Raw genomic sequence first — 26,374 nt, forward strand, 5'->3', positions numbered from 1 at the left:
AATAATGTCGTGAAAACAAAACAAAAAACACACAATGTACATATTATTCTCATAAAGTAGAGTATTGACTGATAGGCAGTTTACAAAATCAATAATGGAGCACAAATGCAAGTCTGGTGCTGCAAACGCTGACTAGTTGATAACCGATGTGAGCAGTCTACAGGCTGTGGTAGGACCAAGAATTTATGCTGAATATTCACTTGGGCAATATATTGTAAATCCTATCATTTCCACAAAAATGTCAAACATTGGTACACCATTTGAGTTAGGGTTCCAACATGATTCTTCCTGAAGGGCTGAGGTTCTACTCAAGACCATCTGCTGCAGAAGAAGTAATTTTTTTGAAGAAAGGATTTGTCAAGGGTTCTTTAAAGGCTACAGGTTCCATTAAGAACCACTTTCATCCAAAGAACCCAATTTGGAAGAGAGAATTTCACCAAGGGTTCTTTGTACTGTAATATAAAAGAGTTCTCTGTAGAACTACCTAGGTGGGTTCTAGATAAAACCCTTGGAATATGGTAGGGGTTTCAGTAGAACCCCTTGGATGGGTTCTAGATAAAACACTTGTAGAACTCCTTGGGCGGGTTCTAGATGAAACGTTGGAATATTAAGGGCCTCTTGGTATCATGGCTCATCAGGTGTTAATTGTCTGGTGAAATAACTTTCAGGAATGTGTTTGTGCAGAATGAGATTTTATTTTTGTGAATAGATGATGGTGTTCCCTATGATCCATGTAACTTAATTGGATAAGTGATGAAGGATCACTCCTACTGTGGTGTAGCGATGAAACTCAAGGGCTGAAACACGCATGTTGCTTAGCACCGGCGACAGACAATTATCAGTAAGGGGCAAAAGGGTATTCACAAGTGGGCACTCGTATTTTCATGGTATGCATGCATGCATATCTTGCAAACTCGTTGCCATGATGAGCTGTGTTATCTTTTCAGACCGAGCGTGGTCACAGCATCCGTGGATACTGGCTACTTACTGTATCCTCACCTATAATGCAAAAGTTACCTTTGACAATTCCAGCTCTGAAACAATTTGCAATGCAATGAGCAAAAAATGAGAGTTACTGTACACATATTCACCTGCATCTCATCAGGATTTACAGTACAGGAACACTCAATAACAGTACTATAAATTTACCTGCACCTCAACAACAGGATTTACAGAGCACACACACACACACACACACACACACACACACACACACACACACACTCAATTACAGCCACATTTTTGCCTTTTATTAGTCCTCAGTTCATTTTTCTTCCTGGACAAGTGCCAAAAAGCAATCCCACACAACTGATTGCATCGCCAAGTTTACCATTTTGTACGACCACTTCCTTGTCATAAATATCCGCTCCTTGCAGGTAGGGCTGGGTTGGTTTCCGTTTCTACTGTTCAGATCCAATGTACAAACTCAGACCAGTCTAATTTTACATTAACCGTCTATACTGATATTTATTTAAAGGTGATTTTCTAGTACACATGCAGGTTATAAGAGAAAACTCTCCACATTGTTAGTACTTACATATACAGTATTCATGTACTCAATATAGGCACTGAACAGGTACATCACAAACACCAACAAAAAAAATAGCATTTGCCTTTTGGAACACAAAAGAGAAAAGTACTGAGTAGCTCTGTTAAGTTTGCTTATGTGTTCCAGCACTACAAGGTATCATGGGAAATGTGGGCGGTCTCTGCAGCGCTTGAGTGTGCATCATAGCTGAGCAGATGGTGGTGCGGAGTTACAATGTATAAGTTGTTATTTGTCCCATCTGTTTTAAGCTGCAGGTTGAAAACATTCGGGCCACTGGGATGTTGTCGACCCTCTCTCACCGCAGGGGACTGCTGTCTGTAGTCTAGTAGCAGGTGTCTGTGTAACATCTTAGATGCAACAGTTATCTGCTGTTCTATATTAATAAAATGTTAGGAGTTAGTCTAACTATGCTTTATCAAGACATATTTATCATATTTAATGTTTATTATAAAATACTGATTTTTTTTACAGTGTCTTTTGGGCTGGGCACAAAATCTTAGCAAAGTTTATGTTATGCAACTAACTTTAGAGCTGAGCATGCTGGTTCGCCCTTTTCTTTAAGAGGAAGTTTTGGTCAGGCAGGTTCACCAAAATAAAACTGGTCAATGAACTCAAACTCAAAACTCTTGCCTGTTGACCCGAGTGCAGCCTTTGATACACAAGGTTCTGTGAAAAACCACATGCAGTAGGTGATATGAAGGTGGATGCCACCCTCCTTGTGAGCAAAATGACCAAGGTGCAATCCCCTTGTTACCCTGCCACCCCCATCCTTTCAGCTTATAGTAGCAGAGAGATTGCAAGGCAGAGGTTGTTTAATTTAATGTTAGTCTAGTGTGCCTGACTCATTGATCTGTCATCTGACTGAGGTTTGTTTGAGTTAGAATCTACCATATTATTAAAGTTAAAGGAATTAAGAGTCGTTCATTTGTGTAGTTTGCTAGTCACGGGTGAACGAAACAAACCGGGTCAGTCCCTTCAAAATTAACAAACCACCTACTGACTACATGCAGTGCTTCCATGCTTTACTGTTTTATGTTCTGTCTCTCGATAAAACAGTCCACAACTTTAATTTGGTTACACTAATGATTTTTATTCTTTATATTTATTAAAACAAATGACTAATCCAAATGAATACATACCTGTCATAATTCTAACAATGGATGTCCCAAAACCATTTTCTAAATCTAATAGAAGTAATTCCACTTCTAAATTATATTTATCTATGTTAATTGAACAGCTATGACAATTAATGAAAACAGAAATTGGCATTAGATGAAAAAGTTATGGTTGCTAATGCTGTGGCCTGGCTTTTTCTAATTGAGCTCCCCTTAGAGGATTTTAAACAATTAGAAAACGAAGTGCAGGCTATAAACCCTGAGTACACACATGCATGGGAATGAAAGACAGAGGTCATGTTCAGTTTGAAGCAATTAGATGAAAGGTGAGGAAAATGCATAGGAGTAGACGAATGATTTCAAGGCATGGATTAATCCTTCACTCCCTTTACCGCCTGGCAATCCAGCCTCAATTTTCTGTTCGATTAAACGCGTCATTCAGGCTGCATGTCACCCCCAATTTCCCTCTTTTTCTATCGTCCCTATATTCTCCCTCTTTGATCTTATCTGCTTGCACAAATGAGACTAAATCTTTCATTTCTTCACTGAATTGTATTTATGCTCAGGTTATGCCATTGGAATGGTTTCGGGAGCTTCTCAGTCAAACACACTTAAGCTTTCATTCCTGGGATCCTACATCATCCCAGTGTAATACCTTAAGTAAACCATCCTTCTCTGTGAAAAAGACAGTGATACAAATTTGGAAGCTGCTACCACTGCTTTGAATAATGATAGCATCTTTTGCGCAGACACCCGTGGACGCTCTGATAAGGTTGAGAGAAATCTCCAGAGACTCAAGATGCAAAGGACTGCTTGATGTGAGACATTTACATCTGATATGTGTTTGTTGGTCATTAAGTTTGGATTTTGCTCTCAAAGCTGTTGCTATTTATGGCAGAAATTACTTCTGGGCCCTTTTTCGTTTGATTTTTGTCTGATGTCTATCCGCTTTGGGAGATCTTACCGCTCACATCATAATACTAACTACCTAATATAATTTTTTCATGTACAAAAGCAGAAACTTTGTATCATATTGTCCCGAACAAGTTTATAATACGACCTCAATTATCTCCCACCTTTTCCATCCTGGTTCTGTAAAAATACTTTTTGTCTTTTAAAAAACACCATCTGTTGAGACGGTGTCCCAGAGGTACTATTAGTCCAATGATAAGTCTTCTTTCTTGAAGCATTTCCTCTTGTGAAATAATATATGAGATGCTTTCGCTGCAGCATGTAGCTTGTCCAGGTATGTGTTCAAGTACAGCAGAGTCATTCTGCCTGCAGTAACATACTCAGTCACTTACACATTTTTCTGGCAGTTAACACCTTTCAGTTCAGCATCATGATATTTCATGACTACCGTAACTCAAGGCTGCTTGACTGATGGTCCGGTTCCCAGCAAATTTCTGCAGCAAAAGAAATGCTTTTGACTTGTTTCCACAAATGTGTTTCCTCTGTGGCAACAAACTGGGCTTCCCAAACACTTTCAGGGCTGACTACCTTTAAAAATATGCACATTATACAGAATGGAAGCACCTTGCAAGGCTAGCAGCATTAAGGCTACAAATGACCAATAACACAGCTCTCTCTTAAAGGACCACAGTGTAGAATTTAGTGGCATCTTGGGTAGAGTTTTGCAGTGGGTTGGGTACCAGTGGTACCCATGCAAAAGTTTTGTAAAGGGTAAAAAATATGTATGTGTGTGTGTGTGTGTGTGTGTGTGTGTGTGTGTGTGTGTGTGTGTGTGTGTGTGTGCGTGCGCGTGTGTGTGTGTGTGTATGTATTCATGGGTGAGGGATGAAAGTGAATTAATTGTGGGCAGTGGGTGAGAAATAAGAAATGGAATTGACTGTGCAGTATTTTTGACATTTTATCTGATAATACAGTAATATCAAGCCTAATCAGCTAGCAAAAAAAAAGAAAAGCAAAACAAACAAACAAAAAAAAAAAACAGCTGTTGGCTTGTTTACGTTTATACCATTAGGATCCTAGGATCTGCTATTTTCATTGCCCTTGCCATCTTCAGCATGTAGGTTGCTATCTCGGAGGTTGTTGTCTTCTGAGGACTTTGAAAATGCAGATAGCGGATGCAGCAATGCAGACTGAAACATCACCCAGTGGCAGGTTTATACCTGCACAGTGCATCCAGTGAGTCAGACTAGTGGTAGGCTAGTTGATAGCTAAAGTGCATAGCCAATGGAGAATATCAAATAGCAGACAATACATGGCTGAAGGCCAAGTTGGATGTTTGGGAGAAATTTGGTGTGATCGGAGACAGTGAGAATAACGTCAGTGGCTTTACTGCTTGTAAAAGCAGTGAAGTATTTGTTTTTGATAGCCACAAACTAGCAACATTGTCGCTGAGGAAACATATTGACAGCTGCAGGAGCATAGGCACTGCATTAATTTAGACTACTTATGAGTGACTGTATATGTGTTTCAATCACAAGTGTGGGACGGCTTGCAGGACTTACAGGGCTTATACTTATGGGTGGATGCTGAGTTTACTTAGAGATAACTAAGGCCAGTGGGTTGGTCCTGGTATTCAGCTTTGCGGGTGTGGGCAGGGGTGGCTTTGCAAAACTGGACCCATGCAAGAGAATGATGTAGAGGGGAATTTTCAACTGACTTGACTCACCTTCCCCTTCCCCTTCCCCTTCCCCATTCAAGCATGTGACGATGGCTGAAAAATCGGAAAAGCCTTCGCTAGAGCTAATATTTTGATTGTCCATTGTGGGTTACTGTAGAAACACAGCACTGCAACAGGGTGGGCCCAGCAGAAAGGGACCTGTGGTCTTTTTAGTTAGAAATGGCCCATTTTATGGTAACAAAACACAATGGTTCTTAGTTTCAGGTGATTATACACTAATGAAAACAAACCCTGGAATATTCAATTCAATTCCTGCCACATTGTGCTAATAAATCCCCCTAAATGTTACGCACTGGACCTTTAATGCAACAGGCTTTTCCCTGCAATGCAGGGATGAATGCTCACTGCATTCGGAGTGAGAGACAAACGTATAAAGTTAAGAACATGAAAATGTTTAGTCCCCAGTTTTTCCAGACATAATTTCCGGAAGGAAATAGCTGCTTGGTTGTTACTTTCAATTCACTCTTCACTGCTGCCCACAGCAGAATTTGACCAAGCCATGCTGAAAGTCAGTGCTGTAACTGTTCTGCTGAACAGATCTGAATCTGAACCTGAATCTTTACTGTGCCCACATGTAGTAAGACAGCAAAGAGATTCATCAAGACAGTCTGATGTCATTCTGGCTCCTCTAAGGCCAAGAAAAAGGTTTGGATAGGCCTTTTTTTTTTATAAATTATAAAATAACAAATGATACATTTTGACATGTCTCAGTAGGAAAAGCACAGGTGTAAATGATAAAACTCATGATGACTAAAGTCCATTTAGCTGCTTCATTTTCAGGGTCCTGCTATTGTGTGTGCTGGCTCACTATCACCCTGTCATAATCTTGTTGCGTCAGTTGTTGTTTTCTTGTCTCTCAAGAGTGAACTCACCCACTATGTTATTTCCTACCACAATAATGAACTGAACCTCAGAATTAAACTCTCAAGAGGTGCTGAAAGGTAAATTCAGGACATGTATTCAAGTATTTGTGTATTAAGTTTTAGTCAGCTCATTATTTTGCAACATTTATCTTCGAACAAGCTTTGCTATAAACAGTATTAGACTTTAGCAACTTACTCACCCTTTCAATTATACTGCTGTCATCTGTGTAGACACTCAAGGTAAAGTAAAAAAAAAAAAAAAGTTTAAGTCGTTGTATTGTAATGGTCAAAATTTTTTTTCTCCCTGAAATTTATGACGGTTATACTCTGTCACAGCTAGTCCATGTATCTTAATTTATTTCTTTATTGTGCTTGCACTGTGTGCATGTAATGTGCTCTGAACAGCTTCCCCCTCCTTATTCCAAAAGTGAAAACAAAAGTCTTCACACTTTGTTGTCAGCAGAAAGCACCCAAGAGGCACAGGAAAGCTTCATCCTTAATTGGCATTAATTAATGGACTAACATGATAGTATCTCAGAACTTTTAATGCAAGACTCACTTTTCAAATAATTAACTTCACTCTCCAGAACTTTTCCTTTTTTTCTACTGAAGCATCACAACCTTTAAGAAGTCCAGGAGGTCGGCCGCAGGTCCGATCTCGTCCTCGAAGTACGAAGGAATAATATAAACACTATAATGGATTGTGCTACTTCATGACCTTTAAGAGTCATTGAGGTCGTAAGGTTAAATGTCTCCCAGTGACTCATTTCCTGTCAGTGAGGCTGAAGATGAAGGCGCTCTGCAGCTGTTCATCGCAGCTAAACAGGGAGGTATTGTGGGACAGAGGAGGCCACGTGCACAGGGGCAAAAACGGATTCTGCTTTCGAGTGATGTTGCTGTGGTGATCCCGTAATGGCAGAACTCATTGTGTGTGTGTGTGTGTGTGTGTGTGTGTGTGTGTGTGTGTGTGTGTGTGTGTGTGTGTGTCTGTGCTTGTGTGTGTGTGTGTGCGCACATTACATTAAAGGGCAAAAAAGGATGTGTAGTCAAAAATTAACAATTTGTACTGCAGTTTCTTGTCCAGTGGTATGGTATTGTACATCATACTGTCTCCTCCATTTTCAAGCACAAAATGCATTTGTTTCTATTTGCAGGTCAGAGTTAAGTAACAGTGAACTTTGACCCGCGAGTCTGCCAGAGCCAACAGAGCTGAAACTGAAACAGGAAACTCATTCATCAACTCAACAGTTGTATGGGTTTCAATTACGGTGAATGACAGATGAGTGAATATTTGCAGTAGCTGGTACAAGCATGAAGACGCTGTCAAAAGAATAGAAAATAGAATAGAGCTGGTAAGAAGATAATGTGGTGCAAATCTTTACCTTTAGTGTTGCACTACACTAATCAAGCTAATCTTTTAAATATTAGGGCTGTATTCTTGGTTTCCTGATGATGATGCCCCCTAGTTTTGCATTAATTCGCCAAAATGTTGTTAATTCTGTACATGGTTGGAGAACTCATTTACATGCTGCTAATAAAATTGCTTCCCAGTCACACTTACTAACAGACAGACAGCCTGTAGCAGCCTGCTACACAACACAAGAGCCACAGACTTTGAACAACAAGCTTTTCATGCTAAAGAAGCTGATGATTGCTTGATGTGACACATTCTTATGTGTGATGTGGGTTTGTTGGCTTATATGTAATTGTGACTCTGCTCTCAAAGATGTTTCTATATTAGGAAGAAATTCATTTCGGGCCATTTTCTTATGATTTTTGTCTGATCTTGACACTGTCTACCTAATATCATCTTGCCAGTCATGTACAAAAGCAGCCACACCATATTTGCCTGAATATAAGACAACTTCAATTATGAGAAGACACTCCTTTTCCAACACCTGATTTAGGAATACTATTTGTCTTTTAGAAACACTATCTGTTGAGACAGTGTCCCAGAGGCACTATTAATCAAATAATACATCCTCATTCTTGAAGCGTTCCTTGTTCTGAAATAAAATATGACATGCTTCCACGGCTGCACAATGTCACTACCACATTAGATCAGCTTCACCAGGTGTTTGGTACATACATTCTGCTTGTCAAAAATTTGACTTAAAGCCTGTTGACCCAACAGTCACCTGAATAAAGGTACACTGCTGGGTCAATTTGCAGGCTAGATCACTAATTAGCGTTTAACGGCATATAAACATTTCTGCAAATATCATGTTAGTCTGGTTAAACACTGGTGCGGTCCTTGTTTTTTAATACTACTACTAAGAACACACTGCCTGGCCAGTGTGAGTTTGTTTACTTTTTCTCTTGTTCCCTGGGCTGAGCTTTTTGGTACAGTTTTGGTATTTCATTGGGAATAGTAAATGGTGCCTGGTACTTTTTTGGTATAATCTCAGTCAAGGATCCAAGCAAGCTGAGTCGACGTGACGTTAAAACGCTGCAAACCACTGATTGGTTGCAGCGCTCAACATCCTGCACAAACCCAGCATTTTTAAATACTCAAGCTAACATTAAAAGAAACAGCATTTTTTTTTCTCTCAAAAATCTGTTGTGGTTGAGGGAGACAGTACACAGCAGAGGCTGACGGTGAACGCAGCAGAGCAGAGGAAAAGGTGAGAAGTGAAGTAGTCAGTCTGGCAGTAAATGTACAAGTGTAGGTCACAATGGGTCAGTGAATAAAAAACTGCAGCTTCTCAAGACAAATAAAGTTCCTGTTTGTGTGTTGTTTTCCAGTTGCTGGTAAAGGAGCCATCTGATACGAAAAGGTCCATTTCTGATATTTCCCTAAAGACCTTATATTCTACCTTCAATCATGGTTTATTTTTGACTGCAAAAAAAGTTCACTAGAAGTGCCTTTAGTTGGACGTAACATTTTTGTTCAGTCTTCTCCTGCTCTCGCCTGTCACCTGTTCTGTATGTGAATACAGCCACTCTGATACCGTTGTCAGACAAGGGAACGCCAAGGCAGCACTGCTGGTGAGAAAATGCCAGAAATAGGCAGGAAAAACTGTGTTAACAGGTTTACTGCGGATAAGTCTTGTGTAGGAAGTGTTAATTTTTTTTTCTGAGGCTTGGGCCCACCCATTCTTTACAACTGGCTTTGGTGGGGGTAGTAACACATGAACACAGACAGATTTAAAATGTCTTTGCGAAACACAAAGGGGCTAAATTTATTAAATCACATAAACAGTCCTTTTTTTTCCCCTCAGAGTCAGTCACCCACACAATGCCTCTCTGTCTCAACCCTCCTGTTTCAAATGCTACACTGATGCATCTGCAATTCAGCAACGCTTCAAATCTGCGCCAGCATTAATCAATGTCTCACACACATGAAACTGCCTCAAATCTATTTCTTCCTTGGCTTGGACAATCAGCTGTGTTGCAGAGTCAGTAAGCATTTCTCACAGTCTGTTTGCTGTATCCACAGCTACATGCACCACAATCGAGAAACAGACTGCTCAGGGAAAGTCGAGGTAATTTTCTGTCAGACAGCACTGCCTCCCATCTCCAACCAGCTCTATACATACATACTATAAATATACCATTCCGTGATACACTATAAATACCATATTCGCTAATGAGGTGAGGAAAGATGTTAATCTCACCACTAAATTCTCTGTTAGAACTATTTGTAGGCCCCATAGTCTCTTTCTGTCTGTCTTTCTTTCACTCTGAATATTTCTTAGGAATTTGTCGTTTTTTGTGTACTCCACTTCCCGCTGTATTAAAGGATTACAGAGACCAGGGTTCAGGATTACGGAGATAAATTATCCTTCACATCCAGATACTGCAGCCCAAACTGGGAGTGAGTCAAATGCTGTAATGGCCCCTCCACACCTCATTTATGTGTGTATGTGTGGGAAAGTGAAAGGCAGAATGTGTGAGCAGCAGCATGTGTTATTTCCTCTGAAATATTGTTTTAATGTCGATATAAATAAAAGATTTTATTTTGTGTAATGTGTATGTATGACCTCTTTGGTTTGGTTTAATGAACTGAATCTTATAGGAGAAGGTACTGTACTGTACTGTACATTGCATTGAGTTTTGTCTTGAGGTTATAGTGTAAAATATCTCTCCGTGCATTATTTCATCTTAAGTTAGTGTCGCATATCATTGGAAGAATAGGTGGGCAGAATATAATATATAGGTTATGCATTGTGATTTGAATAAACAGCAGCAGTTTCAAACTGCTGGATTAACTATTACGATCTGCCTGTAAATGGATTTTTTATTTAACATTTTATTTTTTCATAAGTTGTTTGTTTTACAATTGTCATTTAATTTATCAGCAAGTTTGCACAAATATACAAGCAATATCTGTCTATATCAAATGTAAGATTTTGGAAGCAAACAACTGCCTGCTGTTCTGCTGTTCACTGGAAGAACCCTCATGTTATGTCAAAGACATTATTTAATTTCATGGACGCACATCATTTATTCAGGGCAACAGGCACAAGACATGCAGCAAAGGCAGAAGGTGTTAAATACATGAAATGTATGGATATGTTCTGTATGTCCATATAGTATGTACATATTTCATATAGGTGCTGGTATTTGTACTGTAGGCAGTGTAGTACAGCCACTTTCTTGTAAACCAGGGAGGAGAATGGACAGAGTTGGTCTCCTGTCTTCATGCGTCTTCTGTTTATTCTCAATTTCCAGTCCAAGTCTTGTGGGCTTTTAGAGAATTCAAATCATATTTTAATTAAAGGTATGCCAGTTTTGACCACTAGTAGCACTACTGAGCAAGGGTTCTAGAAGTGGGTCCCTCTTTCAGTTTTGTCATGCACATGACTGAGGACCAACCATGAAGTTACCCTTTAGTTTGTGGCAGTGGTGGAGTTTGGCATTATGGAGGGTCCTACCTGTTTTTTTTTTTTGTTTGTTTGTTTGTTTTGCAATCAGAGCATGCGCAGTACTGATGAAAGCGTGGAGCTTGTGGGTACTCGATTTTGGCTAATCTGCTCGGCAGGATGTAATGGCGATCTGTCTGTTTCACATATACATTCAGCTAAACAGTGCACTAAAATGTTTCAGTTTTTGGTGAGAAATATATCATATATCATATCTGACTGCACGAGACTGGCCCGACCCAGAGAGAAAAACGTATGGGTGCTTCTGACAGAGCTGGTTGGTTATACCGTGCCTAATTTTGTGCACTTCAAACTTCACAAACACTTTCCAGTGCTGTTTCCTGGAGGGAAAGATGGGAGGAGGAGATGAGGATGAGGACGAAGAGGAGAGGAAAGGAGGAGCACGGTCAGCCATGTAACTGCTCCGTTGAAGTGGCTGGATCAGTTCACCTCGCCTCTCCACCGTACCATCTCTCTCCTCTACTCCTCAGCCAGTGGAGCTGCATAATAATGATGATGATAATAATGAATTATAAGGTACAACACATTTTCAAGGTGCTTCAGTGTAACATAACCAGTTACATATCTGCATGACAATTGCGGTTCATTTATTGTGCAAGCGTTTATGTAAAAAAAAAAACTATTTCCACATGGAGTTGTTTTGGAGAAATCCACCGTCATGCTGTCATCGCTTGCGCTCCTGGCACACCTGCCTCTTAAAGGTGATGAGAGCCGACTTTCTGGCGCTGGTGGCTCAAGGGACAGGACATGGCATGATACTCCTGGGCCCCTGGAGCAAGATGGCAAAAGTGGATTTAGACACACCTTGAATAAATTAAACCTGCTGTGCCTCGCGCTTTCCACTTGTGCTTTTGATCAGCGCAAGATAGGGCCCCCTGTGTTCAAAAATGAAGACGGCGAGAAGATCACAGACAAGATTAAGGCTGTGTGCAAACATTACAAGAGGGCGATGACCTACACAAGTAGCACAACCACCATTATGCAACATGTCACCTGGCAACATAGTGAGAAACTCAAGTCAACACCGCCTGAGCAAAGAAGCTGTTTAAAGGATTATTTTTTGTTATTTAAGATAAAATATAATTTCAGTTGCACTCTTAAGAAAAATAAAAGGTGTTTCCTTTAATTTGTTAAAAATAAGAGAAATATATGTTGTAGTTCATATATGTGTATATATATATATATATATATATATATATATATATATATATATATATATATATATATACATATATATATATATATATATATATATATATATATATATAATATGTGTGTGTGTATATATATATATATTATTTTTTTTTAACATATACTTTCTTTGCATAGTTTGTGTTTTGCAGCTACACCCTACCTCAGACAGGTTGTGTTTTTTGTCTGAGAAATAATTACTGGAATTTTCAGTTTTTCAGTTATAATTTGTCTGCAAGGTCATTCTGTTAAAAAAAATCCGGAGAAAATTGTGAGAAAATCGTACCGTAAAGCCAGTATTGGAAATCGTATCAAATCGTGAGTTGAATGTATCGTTACATCCCTACTATTTAATATATTGTCTTTGATGACAACACATATGCAGACACACACAAGCTGTCATACACAGTCCTGCCAATGGTTTCACTCTATCCACATATCTACAGTAGTAGTAAGAGACAAAGAAGCAGAAAGAATGTAACCAGAAACTTTGTTTGTTTATAGGAAAACTCCACTGAGCACCTTTAAAAGTGTCTAAAAGGATTGTTCATCTTAGTGGCAGTGACATTAAGATTCCTTAGCTAAGTGTTAAAGTGACACCGGGGTAATTGAAGTTTGAGACCCGTGATATCATGATACAGTACATTTCCTGGAAATTCAATTGAGAAACTGTTTGTAGATAAAAAATAACCAATTGGTTTTTGGCTAAGCCAGAAAAGTAAATACCTGAGATCAAAGTACTCCATCAGATTAATGCAAAACTCCTGTAAATCCAATTCAAAAAGACCTGGGGCATATTTGACAAGAGTGACTTGCAAACATTGATCACAAATGGTGGCAGTGTCACATTTCACAAAACAAATGTTGCTTGCAAATCACAGATAAATTGGTGTGCCCTACAGGGCTCCTGTATGCTCATATGTGGGTCACAGGTTTTGCATTTGATTTAGTGAAACATGTCTACTTTAACAGGAGAGAAAAAGATCTTGTTTTGCAGATTTAGAGCTATGGGCCCCTGCTTGTTGATTTCCAACATTGCTATATACCACAGGGATAACTACCACGGTATAAATAAACATCTCTGACAGCTGACAGATTTCTGTTGTCTCATGGTATATATCATCACACCACCCAACTGAAGGACTCAAGGTATGCAGAAGATGGAAAAAGTAACAAAAGAGCATGCATTGAAGTCAACACATTTGTTAGAAAGGCTACGTTGAGACAGAGAGCTGAGTCTGCCGGGGATACATGCTGAGACAGTACATTAACAGACGAGTTTGGTTTAGAAGGCTGTCTAATTGCACCACAGTGAAGTGCATCAGTGCAGCCCTGTCTCCCACGTAGTTTACAGCGAATGATAAATGTCAGCTTATTGACAGTGATGCAGTGTTGCTCAGATTGATTAAATGCTGCACAGCTGCTGGTATTCAATGATACAGCTAAAAGGAGAAGGAAAACATGGGTCTGTCATTTTGCAGAGCACTGGAGGGATTCTGCTCCACTAATGACGATTTTACGCAAACATGACTGAGAGCTGATGAAGGAGTAAACTGGGGAAAAAAATTGTGGCGCTACGCCGGAGACTTAAAGGCCCTCAAAACATGGTTTCAAATGTCAAGTATTTCTCTTCGACATGGAATATTAATGACTAAATAAGCAGCCATCGAAGTTCAAGTTTGGAAGAATTATTAAGTATCAACTCAGCTAAACTGCTTCATCAGGATGACGTGGTTGTTAGTTTGATGAGATTTGATCGTCAACTGAGTCACTTGCTACAACATGTTGTGCCAGAGAAAATACTGTCATCCACAAAAAGTAAACTCAGTAAAAATAAGTTGAAGGAAACTTTGACATTTCCAGACCAGTTGCCTGGCAACCAGTAGAGGCTCCAGGAACTTGCTGGTGCTGTCCACGAAATGGTCCAGCACATAATCACCTGTAAAAGGGTAATTTTTCAGTTTTTGTACAGATTAAATGAACAAGATACAAGATGTTAGGTTCAGGAAGATTTTATTACCTTTTGCCCTAATCAGAGGTGGCACTAAGCCATTGTTTTGAAAATCAGAAGTATGTGTTTGCACTCAGATCCCAAGTTAAATCCTGAGTCAAGTCCCAAATCAAGACTGACAAGACCCAAGTCCTAAACTCTGAGTTAAGAAGCCTAAACAAGTCATAATGTGCTCCTCGTCAGTTTTAATGCCATTTTATCAACAGAGCCTCAACTTACTATTCTGTCTGACTTGACTTGAATAGTGTGAACATCAAACTAATACATTTGTGGCACACTTTAAATAATAGTTGGGCTTAGGGCACATGTCAAGTATTCTCAAGTCAAAAGACGCAGGTCCAAGTGAAGCCGCAAGCCACTGGTACAAGTAAAAGTCGAGTTGCAAAACCTTTTTGATTTTGTCAAGTCTAAAATCATCAAATTTATGACAAGAGTACAAGTCATATTTTCCAAAATTTCCAAGCTTTTTGTTTGGAATTAGTACAGTCTTTTTTTACCACAGTCTTTTCTAGATGTTAAACCCTAAACTAAATGTCGAACTATTCCTTTAACCATAAGGTTGAGTTGCCTTCAGGTATAAGAAGTATCTGCAGTTATGTTTAGCTGCCAAGAGTAGCTGTTGTAGGGAAAAGTCGAGTTAACATTTTTAAAGTTATGAAAATATGACTACATTAAAACACACCAATAGAGTAACACTGTGCTGAATGACGTAACTTTTTCAAAACCGTTTTAATTCTATAGCGACAAACTGCATTTCACTTTTTTCATTTGGGAAGGCTTAAACACACCAATCAAACCTGAATGATAATGCGCCGGGACTGCTCAGGTCATTCAAGCAGCAAGAAGGCTAAGTGGTAAAGACCCTCTGGGCCTGAGTTGGGACATGAGGTCACGCCCCCGCGTCAGCAAACATTTGCCCTGCTGAAGTCATTGCATTCCAGCTTCGGAGCTGCTGGGCTGCAGCTGAGCCGGAGCTGACTTCACTGCAAAACAGAGAGACAGAGGAGAACGTTAATGTGGTTGTTTCCATTAAGTCTTGTCAGTTAAATTACAAATCTAGAAGAACTGCCTTACATCATCTCACAGGCAAACCCACAGTCACATTTCTCTGTCATCTGAAGTGCAGGCATTCACTGGAGAGTGCCTCTCTGCTTTATTGTAATAAATTTAAGGATGGATTGCACAAATAGTAGATTTTGATTTGACAATAAAGAAATACTATAACTGACTATTCTGTAATACCAAATAGGGAGAGGATATATTGTAAAGTTGTGACTTGTGCTCATTATGGCTTGATACTTCTTTTTCATGTCCAATTACAATACTGCAAACCTGAGTATAACAAGATGATAACAATTCCAGTCCAATACCATATATTTCTCCCTCTCTAACAACAAAGCAGTTAATAACACGTTTGTATGGAGAACCTTTAAAGATTATTTGGGGGGCATGTTTTGCCTTTACTGTTTATAGTGATATCTGAAGACACGACAGGAAAGAGGGTAGAGAGAGAGGATGACACGCAGCAAATGGGCCGCAGCAGGAGTCGAATCAGCGGCTGCTGCAGAGGACTAGCAGCCTCAGCACATGGGGTGAGGTCTCCGAGGCTGACTGAACTACAGGGGCACCCAATGTATGGATGCATTTAACTTAACCTGGACATCTAAAAAACATCAAGCTCAATGCCCCCCATATTGGGCTGATACCAATACTGACTATCAGATCAGCCCGTCCTTACATTTATTGTTGTTCTCACTGATCTAGATTGCAATTCAGTTCTTTTTCATTTCATGGGTTTCTTTAATTAATCCTATATTACTATGCTTTCTATATGACTTATCTTGAGAAATAGATGCTTGATGCCTTTCTATGTGTCATAGTATTTTTCACAGTGTTTCTTGTCTGAGGTTGATGATCTTACATGAATCCCAGCACTGAAATGAGATACATTTTGCTTGCAGAAGGTGATTAAAGCAGTGATATTGTTGCTGATAGTGTCATAAGTTGCTGCATTATTACTTAATACACGTGGATATGATGTGCAAACTTAAAGATGCGGTTTGAGTTTGCTCTGCGTAAATCTCTGTCAAAAATAAAGTTTCTTTTCTTAACTTATTTCCTTGTTATTTTGCTGCAGCTATCTAAAGCCCAGTGATGCATAACAACCAACCTAGAAGCTGGACATTAAATAAGTCTGACTCGAGACAAAGACAACATAAAATGTGAAGGTAGTGTTTTTTTCTGTCTGGTAGGTTTTGTTCAGATGACCTTAAAGTTGTGATTATATTTTTCACAGGGAACTTTTATTTGTCTGCACTCCTCCATCTTTCTCTCACACTACCTCAGCCTCCTGAATAAATAATTAGTTGTTTTGTCGCTTGAAGCGGTGCTTGAACTTTACACTGTGCCATTCAAGATTTTCTTTAGTTCTGCTTTACAACTCTGGCACAAGAACGTGAAGGAGTCCACATTCTGATTTTATGCAGAACACAACACAGCAATCAAAACACTGCTGCAATTGTTGAGGCAAACGGCTAACCGCTGTAGCATCAAAGGCTTTCAAAAACCGCTTCTCATTAGGGATGCAGCACAGTAATACATGAGTGTTGGACATCGGTTTTGTGCATTCACTGTGTGTGTGTGTGTGTGCATGTGTGTGTGTGTGTTTAAGTGTGTATCTTAATGAGCAATGAAAGAACAGTCATCTGTGTCCTCTTATTGCTAGTCAGACATTTGGAGAGGATAAATTTGTTGTACAGGCCAGATTTTGTGTTTTTCTCCCACTCTGTATTCATTTATTTCTCTTATTTCTCTTATCTTCATTTCAAGGGTGAAGACCCCGGGAGAAAAGCACCATTATTTTTTGGTTTATTAAGTTTGAGATGCATGTAAATGATTTTAACTTTTCTGTTTCTTCCTTCTTTGCTCTTACAACTCTCACTGTCATTGTCTGTGAGAGCGAAATGCTGCTCCGTTTGACTATAAGTGTGGTTAATCTTATTGTTCTCCTCAGTCAGTAGTCTTTGATTTTTTTTTTTTTGTTGTTTCTCCATTTGAACTCAGATGACTTCTGTGCAGCCTTTTTAAAAGTACATCCAATCTCACCTAAACACAGTGACATCCCGGTGTATAATTCAGCAGTGTTCAGCATGTTACTGAACTCGTTGGCAGGTTTTACAGCTTTTTTCGCCCCGTGAGCTACGGTGTCAGGGTTTAAATTAGTTGCTGGCTCCACAAAAAAGTTTGATGTAGAGAGTTTATGAGAAGTGTATGAGAAAACAGGAGGGTTGCGGTTTTGTAGACAGCACAGATGTAATCCATCACTCGCACATCTTGCTTACAGAGAAGAAGAGCTTAAATTTTCCTCTTGACTGTATGGATGCATGCACGTTAACACATTGCACACAGTACACTTTGTCAATTTGTCAGTTTGGCTGTTTGTTTCTATTTGATTTAAAGATATTAGCTGGTTTATTCTAACATGGGTCTCATTTCAAACTCGGTGAGATCTGGGATTGTGCCAACTGTCAGACAAGCTGTAATCAAGCCATCCATTTAGATAAACCACTTTATTTTTTAGTTAACCCAAAATTAAGAGTGCCCAAAATATCCACGGTTGGCATGGCACCATAAAAAAGGTTTTCAAGGCTTTTCAAGAATTCTGAATCACAGAGGTCCTTCGGCATACAGCCATTAATGTGCACAAAAAAATTAGGCTGATTGGTCCAGTAATATTCGAGATTAGCTGTGGACAAATGCCAAGTTCGCACTCACACACACACGCACATATGCAAGTGACTGCATGATCCCCTCCTGGCATACAACACTTTCACAATTTTCTCCCTTTTTAGTGTACAGATGTATGTTCTGAACAAGTTCACGATCAATGAACCATTCATTTGCAAAACAGATGATGAAAAGAAAAAATATGTGCAATTTCTTAGTTATTCTCAATTCAGTCAGTCTAAATTCCTTGCACTGCATAAAAGCCTAACCAGGGACAAGAAATGCAAAGTAGCTATAGCTAGAAATCCTATGTACACTGCATCAGTGGCAATTTTCTATGAAATGTAACAATGTGTTCATGTACCATCCCTGACAAATAAATAAATAAATAAATAAATAAAGAAATTCTGCATGGATTTACACGCCTGTGTAATAATACTGCCATCACAATATCGACTAAAGTGGAAGCTAATGAGGAAGAAGGTTAAGTTATCCCCTGCCCAACAAGCATTCACAAATCAAAGGATTTAGCAGTGCCTTATTAATAGGGTTCCACCAATAAGATAGAAGTTTGATACAGATTATTATGCTTGGAGTTAATGACTGCTCTGCAATTTTTTTTCACTTTGGAAAGTCATCCAAGTGAGCCAAATTGGATCCTTCTGATTCTGGCCTGCAGGCTGTACGCACGAAACCCCCGGTTTAAAACCTATACAACTGTCTGTATGCTCATGTTTCTTGCCCTGTGCAGCTTCTTTTTAGTGATGTTGGTAAGTACAATGTTCCTACTGATAGGAACTGTACCTAATTGGCAAACTTTCTGAAAACTGTAGTGTCATCACTTATTCTTTGTTGATTCATAGAGTCAATTTAACTTTCCTGCTTTCTTTTAAATTCTTTGACCTCTTCTGCTTACCTCTGGCATTACAGTTTGAAACTGTTTCAGGAAATTATGTTGTTGCTCATCCTGCCTGATGTTGCTGAGGGTCAATTCAATTTCTCTGTAAACCTTCCACAAGCCCTCTGCAGAGATGGCAAAGCTAAGGATGAGGAGGCAAATATCAGCCAGCAGACTTACTCATTGAGTTAATGGCATCTTGCCAATCTTGTCAATACAGAAGGGATGCCTTGCTATTGATCCGTGTCACTCACCTCTGATGAGTGCTGATCAAATTCTATTTAAAATCAGCTATCTCTTATTGGCTGTCAAATCATGAGGAGGAGAGAGGTTGAGGAGGCTTTGGTGGAGCTGAGAGAAATGAAGGGAAGAAACAAAGAAAGATCTCAGGGGAGAAAAGGCTTGAGAGGAAGAGAGAAATAGGAAAAGAGCATCCCTCAAGTTACAGCTCAGAAGCATCCATCAGTCAGATCTTACATGCACCAAAGCCAACCAATGCAGTCAGCTGGGTGGCTTTGATTGGCAGCAACTGCATTGGTCTCAAGTGGAAATGGAGCCGCAGTGTTACCCTTTATATATACACTTCTGTTTTTGCTGAACCATGTTTCTTTTTTGAACCTACTCAGCCACATTCTGTATTGAATTCATGTCAAATGAATGGAAGAGATCTATATTATCATCATCTACTACATACAGTAATATTTATATGACATTTGCAAAATTGGAATCAAGATCAGATGATCAATCTGTGCCCTGCTGATACAAAGTCAAATGCCCCTTTGCTGGGCATAGTTGAATCAGAGAAGAGAGACAAACCTCCGAGGTCAGTGCCTTTTTCTCGCCATGGTGATGCAATCTGTCATGTGAATGGAAAATATTGACAGTAAAATGTCACTAGCTTACCTCTTATTCTCTGTAAAAAGTTTTGGCACATGACTTTCTGCCTTGTTAGCATTACTGCTAGCATTTCTACCTATCTTGGAGTATTCAAATGGTTGCAGTTGCCCTAGACCCCGAGCTACAAAGGGCCCCATAAAAAGCTTCATATGCTCATGTTCAAGAAAGGTTTTTTTTTTCACTCTTTCTAAAAATCCACATCAGATGGCATCAGAATGCTTAAATTAATTAGGCATAAGTGTTTCGGGGCCTCTCCAATAACTTGAACTATTCAATGATCTTACTGCGTGTCAGTGGAAATGATACAGGAAATTATTAGCCAACTCATATGAACAAAAACACTGTTGAAAAATGAAAAGAAGCAGTGCTTAAAGAAGGAGGAAGCAGGAGGATACTAAAAGACAATACCCGCCTGTTCCCTCTGTTGCCATCTGACAAGAGATACAGAAGTATCCACTGCTGTACCACCAGATCAGCTTCTTTCCTAAGGCTGTGAGACAATTTAAAAGTGCCGCACTCAGGTAGTGGCTTAACAATTGGACTGTGTGAGCACATAAATTGCGAGCTTTGGCTTTACTTGCACAGTGGGAATTGAAATCACACAATTGCATTTCTAAAATTATACAGTGTATACTCATTTTACTATGTGCAACTCTAGCATAACAATGAGACAAAAAGAGCAGTTTTTAACATACAAACTCAGGATTGCTGGACCTCTCACAGAGCCTGAATATATGTGTGTAGACTCGCAGTGTTCACAGACTGTAAACATGAACAGGTGCCAGACCTTCTCAGCAGCTTTGGGATACTCTGAGTCCTTGAAATGCCTGGGATGACTCTTAAACTCTGTAAACTGTTTCCCTTTCAGGACTGGCTGAGTAAGTTTGGCTACCTCCCTCCCCCCGACCCAGTGACTGGTCAGCTTCAGACCAAGGAGGCCCTTACCAAGGCCATCAAAGCCATGCAGAAGTTTGGGGGACTGAAGGAGACCGGAGTCTTTGGTATGTGGCTGTGTTTGTTTTCATGTGGGAGAGTTGGTATTTTGGCTGGATTGAGGCAAAATAAATGGAAACATGGATAATATAATGCAAACTACCAAGCATAGCCTCAGGTTTATCCAGAGAGTTGAATAAACTTCTCTCTGACACAACCATACGCTTTCCTTTCCTCTTTAGACCAAGCCACACTGGGTCTTATGAAAACACCCAGATGTTCTTTGCCAGATGTTTCTGAAGCAGAGGTGACTATGGGCCGCAGGAAACGAGGCCTGACTCCCCAGAACAAATGGAATAAGAGGCATCTATCCTGGAGGTAGGAAACAATCAAATGTAAGGTCTACAGAGTTCCCCATACCTAGGGTTGAGAACATATGTTTATTGGCCGTTTACTGGTATTAGCCAGTTGGCAGAACAAAATGCATATCCTAATTCTTCTAACAGTGACAAGCAGCATGGAACAAGAGACAAAGAGCATCTCTCAGGCCTTTAAATACCAAGAATATTGTTTGGGTACTCCACAGTCAATTTTTTTCTCACTTAAAGTTCTACTAAGTTTCAGATTTTAAATGTTTTAAACTTAAATAAATATTCAGTATAATCCTATATCACTCTTAAAGCTGAGCACACTGTAACAAATTTTGGGTAAAGCAGAATCATCCAGTTGAGTTTGTTTGGTGTATTGAGTGTAATGTATGCTAAATGCAGCTCAATACAGTTTCAGCCCAGTACATTACACTAGTGCAGTAAGTCTGTGTATCATCTGATAGATTAGATCAGAGAACTCTTCTTCAAGCTGGAAATCTTTTGCTTGCTGGATCAATTCTGACTCAAAGGAAGGGCATTTTGTGAAAGTGGTAAGCTGATTAGAGAGACCTTTAATAAACAACAAACATATCTGTCCTCGCAGAGGATGTTTAAAGACACAGACTGCTCATTAATTTTTTAAAATAAAACATTATTTTAAGCGACTCAAAATTACTACCTCTGAAATTTCCCTCTATATTACAAGAAGGTACACAAAGACTATTGTATTGTTGAAAACCACAGAAATATCTCAAAGGACTCCTGCTGAAGCATCACTCCAGTTCTCTGTTGTTCAGCCTTTGTTCGGAGCATTCAAACCTCTACACCTCTACGCAGTGTTGCCAAATACACTACCACCTTGTCACATCATCGCCTCCGCATTTCTCAGAAGCTTTGCCAGAAGTAGTGTATTACTGTAAATAATCTTTTGAAAGAGAGAGGATTGTTTGCAATGTACTGAACATGAAGATCAATAGCAGAAAAGTGGATAATGCTGCTGGAGTGCTTTGAGAGGTTACTATGGATGTTTTGTGCCATGACTCTGACTCACTGTTGGAATCAATTCCAACTGCTATGAAGCCAAGATGATGAAAGCCGCTGTCCTTTACAAGAAGCATGATAGAAACTTTTAGAACTACCTTTAAAGCCTGCAGGTGGTGAGTATGATAAAAAACTAGGTTTTGGGTGGAATATTCATTTAATGGTTCATTTAAAGGCTAACACTTTGTTTACTGTCATAAGCATGTCATGACACCTGTAATGAGCGTGAGGGCGTCTTTATGGATGCGAATGACTGTTCTCATTCAATCAATTACGTCATTTTAAAAGCTGACATTGTTCGAGATGTCTTTGTTATGACAATTTGACATAATCAAAACTCAAGGAAAATGTTAGCGTTATGTCTTAATATTATATTAATATACCACCATATGTGATTGGTTTTGACACTGGCTGTCATAAGAAGATTATAAGTGTGTCATGAATATTTTCCTTGACCTCAAGGAAAGTGGTACATCTTGGTCATAAATATGTCATTAAGTTTTACTACACTGTCAAATGCTTTTGTAACAATGTCATGAATAATTTTCTGGACTTCAACTAAATCTGTAACATTTGGACTTGTCATAAAGACATTATTAAATGTTATAAGGCCAGTTTTACAGAATACAGTACCAAGGTAAATTAGTTTATAGAGAGCTGATGGACAGATTGTGGTTAGCTAGTTTACTTGTTGCTAAGGTAGACTAATGGCTGTCTGCTGTTATCTGTACCTTAGTACTGTATTCCCTGTTGTTGAACTGTCCACACTCCACTTCGGAGGCTGTGTTAGGTCCAGCCAGACTCAGCTAGATGTTGATGACATAAGTGCCCATCAGAGATTAGAGGAGGAAGCAAGACATTTGCTAATTAGTTACTTTCATTATCAGCTCCTGAAAAAAATGTTTAAATGATAATGTTATTTATTAAGACTTTTAAAACAAATTCTGTCATCGTCTGGATGCAGTCTGTCATGACATGTCTCAGGACACTGTTATGACAGTCTTATGCACACATCTTTAAATTAAATGTTAACAGTTGTTCTCTAGTTTTCCCATAGTCATCTGTGACCTCCTGAGAAACTATAGGATAATGTTAAAGAACACAGGAAGAGGCAGTGAAATCTGTGGTTGATCTGAACTGTTCCACACAAGCTACCAGGGCTGATTCAACAATGAGCTGCTATGAGCTGGTGTGTGGGCCACTGTGTGTGTGGGTGTGTGTGTACAGAATATGAATACATGCATAATTTGAAAAGAGGTAACACACACACATGCACATACACAAAGGCGTGTACGCAGTGCCTCCTTCCTGGTGGTTTTTAACTTTTTTTTCTTCTTTGTACTGCTGCCAATCATCCAGCGCACTCCTGTCAGCTAACTCCTTTCTGAAATAAGACAGGTTTGTCTTCAGTCCAGTGAAGCACCTTTGTATTCACAGCACTCAGATTTGTAGAACAGTGCGCTGGAACAGTTGTGGATTATGTGCTGGTTTCAGATCCAGAGAGATTTCCATATGTTGCAGATTTTCAGTAAAGCACCATAACAAAGCATTGATATCAGCCTCGTCTGTAATTCTCTGGATGTTGTAGCATTTGCATAGCGATTCTCTCACTGCTTGGTTTAGAAAAATTATTTTTATCATCTAATATTTCATGGTATCTCTGCTTCATTAGATTATATGGGCGAATAACAGGGCTGACAGAATGGAGATAATGCACAAAACAGCTAATGAGTCAGATGCAATCTGACAGGCATATTAAATGTTAGTATTCTGATCCACCACATCAGACAGAAAAGTCTAACTATATATATCACTGCAACATACATATTGCATCAATATATCAATCTTAATTATTCTACAGCAAGGAAGACGGTGTATGTAAACAAAACTATTTATTGATTCATTTTCTTTCAAGTCAGAACTGATGTATTCTTTGCTTCTTTTCACCCTCCCGAGGAGAATAAAATTAAGTTAGGATCAAATAAGGAAAAGACATGTAAAAATAACTTTGTTCAATATGTTAATCAAGTTAAAACTAAAGTTGTTTCAGTCCTCAAGGGCTGAGAGTTTGCCAGAGGAAAGCGTTGAGAGGCCTCACTGTGCATCTCATACTTTTGACACTAAGGCCATTTCACAATAGCTGGAAGCTGGCAAAAAATACAAAAGATTTCCTTTATGTATGATTGGTTTTGACAGTACTTTTCATGCAGCACTACGGCTCCCAGATTCCAAATTAGTATATTAGGATTTATGGTGTTGGAGTTTCACAACAGTTGAGAGTGTGATCATTGAATGGGGAACAAAGTTGATGTTAATTAGAGTCATAATAACGCAAGTATCATGTTAACATAATCAGGTTATCGTTAGAGTTGTTGCACAGCACTGTATGGAGCTACTGAATCTGTGCACACGCAACAACCAACTGGATCAAATTCGGTTCATTTCACAAAGAAGAGTCGTGCGGCAAAGCAGATTTTTTGTTAACCTTAACAAAAAAACGTTGAAATAATTGTGCTCGCATCACCATGTTCCAAATCAAAACTGAATGTATCGCTCTGTAGGAAGTAGCAAAGTGCAAATATATGCAGGTGTCAGCATGCAAAGTCCTTCACTGCTCCATAAAATCATCACTGTGCAATGAGCACAAACTCCCTCAGTGAATATCCAGGTGTTAACTCGAGGTCAAATCATTCAGAGTTGCTGCAAAAAATTGAAATGCTCAGATACGACTAGGAGTTTTTTGGGGCGTTAACAGAAACAGAGGTCCTATGCAGACCTGGTATTAACATGCATCTTGGGTGATCTACTTACAAGTGGACAGCTCTATGCACAAGTGTGAACACATCCAGGATGCATTTGAGAGCTAATCAATCAGACCACATTCAGAGACGGTCTGTGCCACAGTGTGTATGCAAAGTGTCCTGGGACACACTAACAGCCAGCCCACTCAAGTGACATCCTCTAAGTACCTGATTTGGTTTATTGTAATACAAATTATATTTTGTTGAACAAGGAGATTTATAACTTTGTTAAATGCTATCTATGACAAATTCTTAATTATTTTTGCTTCCTTGTGAATTTGACAAATGTTATAAGCTATATTAAGTTATTTCTTTCTTTTGGAAAAACGATTGTGCCAATGTGTCTGCTGTTGAGCCACTTATTAAAAACAACAATGCATTTCACAAAGGTGTTTATTTGCATACAGAGAATAAAGTAAAACTGCTACAGTATTAAATTCAATACGTAAGGTTGTTCTTTCCCTTTAAAAAATATTGTGTTGCCATGAAGAGTAGGCAGGACAGATGTTTCATGGGATACATATTTTAGTTTCTCTGACTCTGTCATTAACTCTGTCAGCTGAGATGTGAAAACATCACATTTCAACACAGCCAGAAAAAGTAAAAGGGTGTGTCCTGCTCATTATTTAGTTATGAAATCCCAGCCCACCAAGGAGCATCTCAGCTGGGCTGCTGACAGCACATCTAATATATGTTGCTCACAGTGGCGAGTGAATCTTTCTTGATCATTGTGCCTTCTTTTCAATTCTGCATTAAATGCTATACATTAGGTTGTTTCTTTCCTTGTTCCTTGTTCATTAACTTGCTGAGAAGAGCAGACAAGAAAGATGCTTTGTAGTGTGCTAGGACACACTTTTACTTTCTCTGACTCTGTCACAAATGTGTTTCTTCGTCATCTGTCATGTGAAAACATCAGATTTTCATGCAGTCAGAAAGTAAAAGTGTACTTTGCTCATAGTTCAGTTATAAAACGCCAGCGCACCATGGAGCATCTCTGTCAGGCTGCTGACAGTGTAGATAGAATATAAGGCTCACTGTGGGCTGATATAGAACGAATAGATGAATCTTAATATTGAATATCCAAATGGACAGTACTGGACATTCAACTGACAAAATAGTCAAAGTGTTTATTTGCATGGAGCCAATCAAACATGGTCACTTGAGATGCATCTGGAGACCCGTGGTAATGCCAGGTGGAAACTACTTGTGCCTGCATCACCAAGGTCACATGTTAATACCAGGTCTGAACTGACTCAGAAACCTTTAGTACCTGCAGTGTTTAAAATGTGACTTGTTATGGGACTCACTGATATGGCAAAGGTCTGCAGGATTATAAAGAGATTGTTTAATTAGAATATCATATCAATTTACAGTATAAAATAAAGACACACCCTTTTATTCCTAATTTAGTTCACCTCTGCAAGATTGACAATGGCTGTCTGTTT

At 39.2% G+C, this 26,374-nt stretch overlaps 1 protein-coding gene across 1 annotated transcript in view; it reads left to right on the forward strand.

The window, feature by feature from the left end:
• Positions 1-26,374, forward strand: part of LOC146308244 (matrix metalloproteinase-17-like) — a 96,269-nt gene that overhangs the window by 17,258 nt on the left and 52,637 nt on the right. Inside the window, exons 2-3 of the mRNA XM_084745745.1 lie at positions 20,655-20,787; positions 20,962-21,097. Coding sequence (XP_084601871.1) covers positions 20,655-20,787; positions 20,962-21,097 — 269 coding nt within the window. The remainder of the gene's footprint in view (positions 1-20,654; positions 20,788-20,961; positions 21,098-26,374) is intronic.

This window comes from Lutjanus erythropterus, chromosome 20, assembly GCF_056507025.1.
Source record: "Lutjanus erythropterus isolate fLutEry1 chromosome 20, fLutEry1.hap2, whole genome shotgun sequence".
Lineage (NCBI taxonomy): Eukaryota > Metazoa > Chordata > Actinopteri > Lutjaniformes > Lutjanidae > Lutjanus > Lutjanus erythropterus.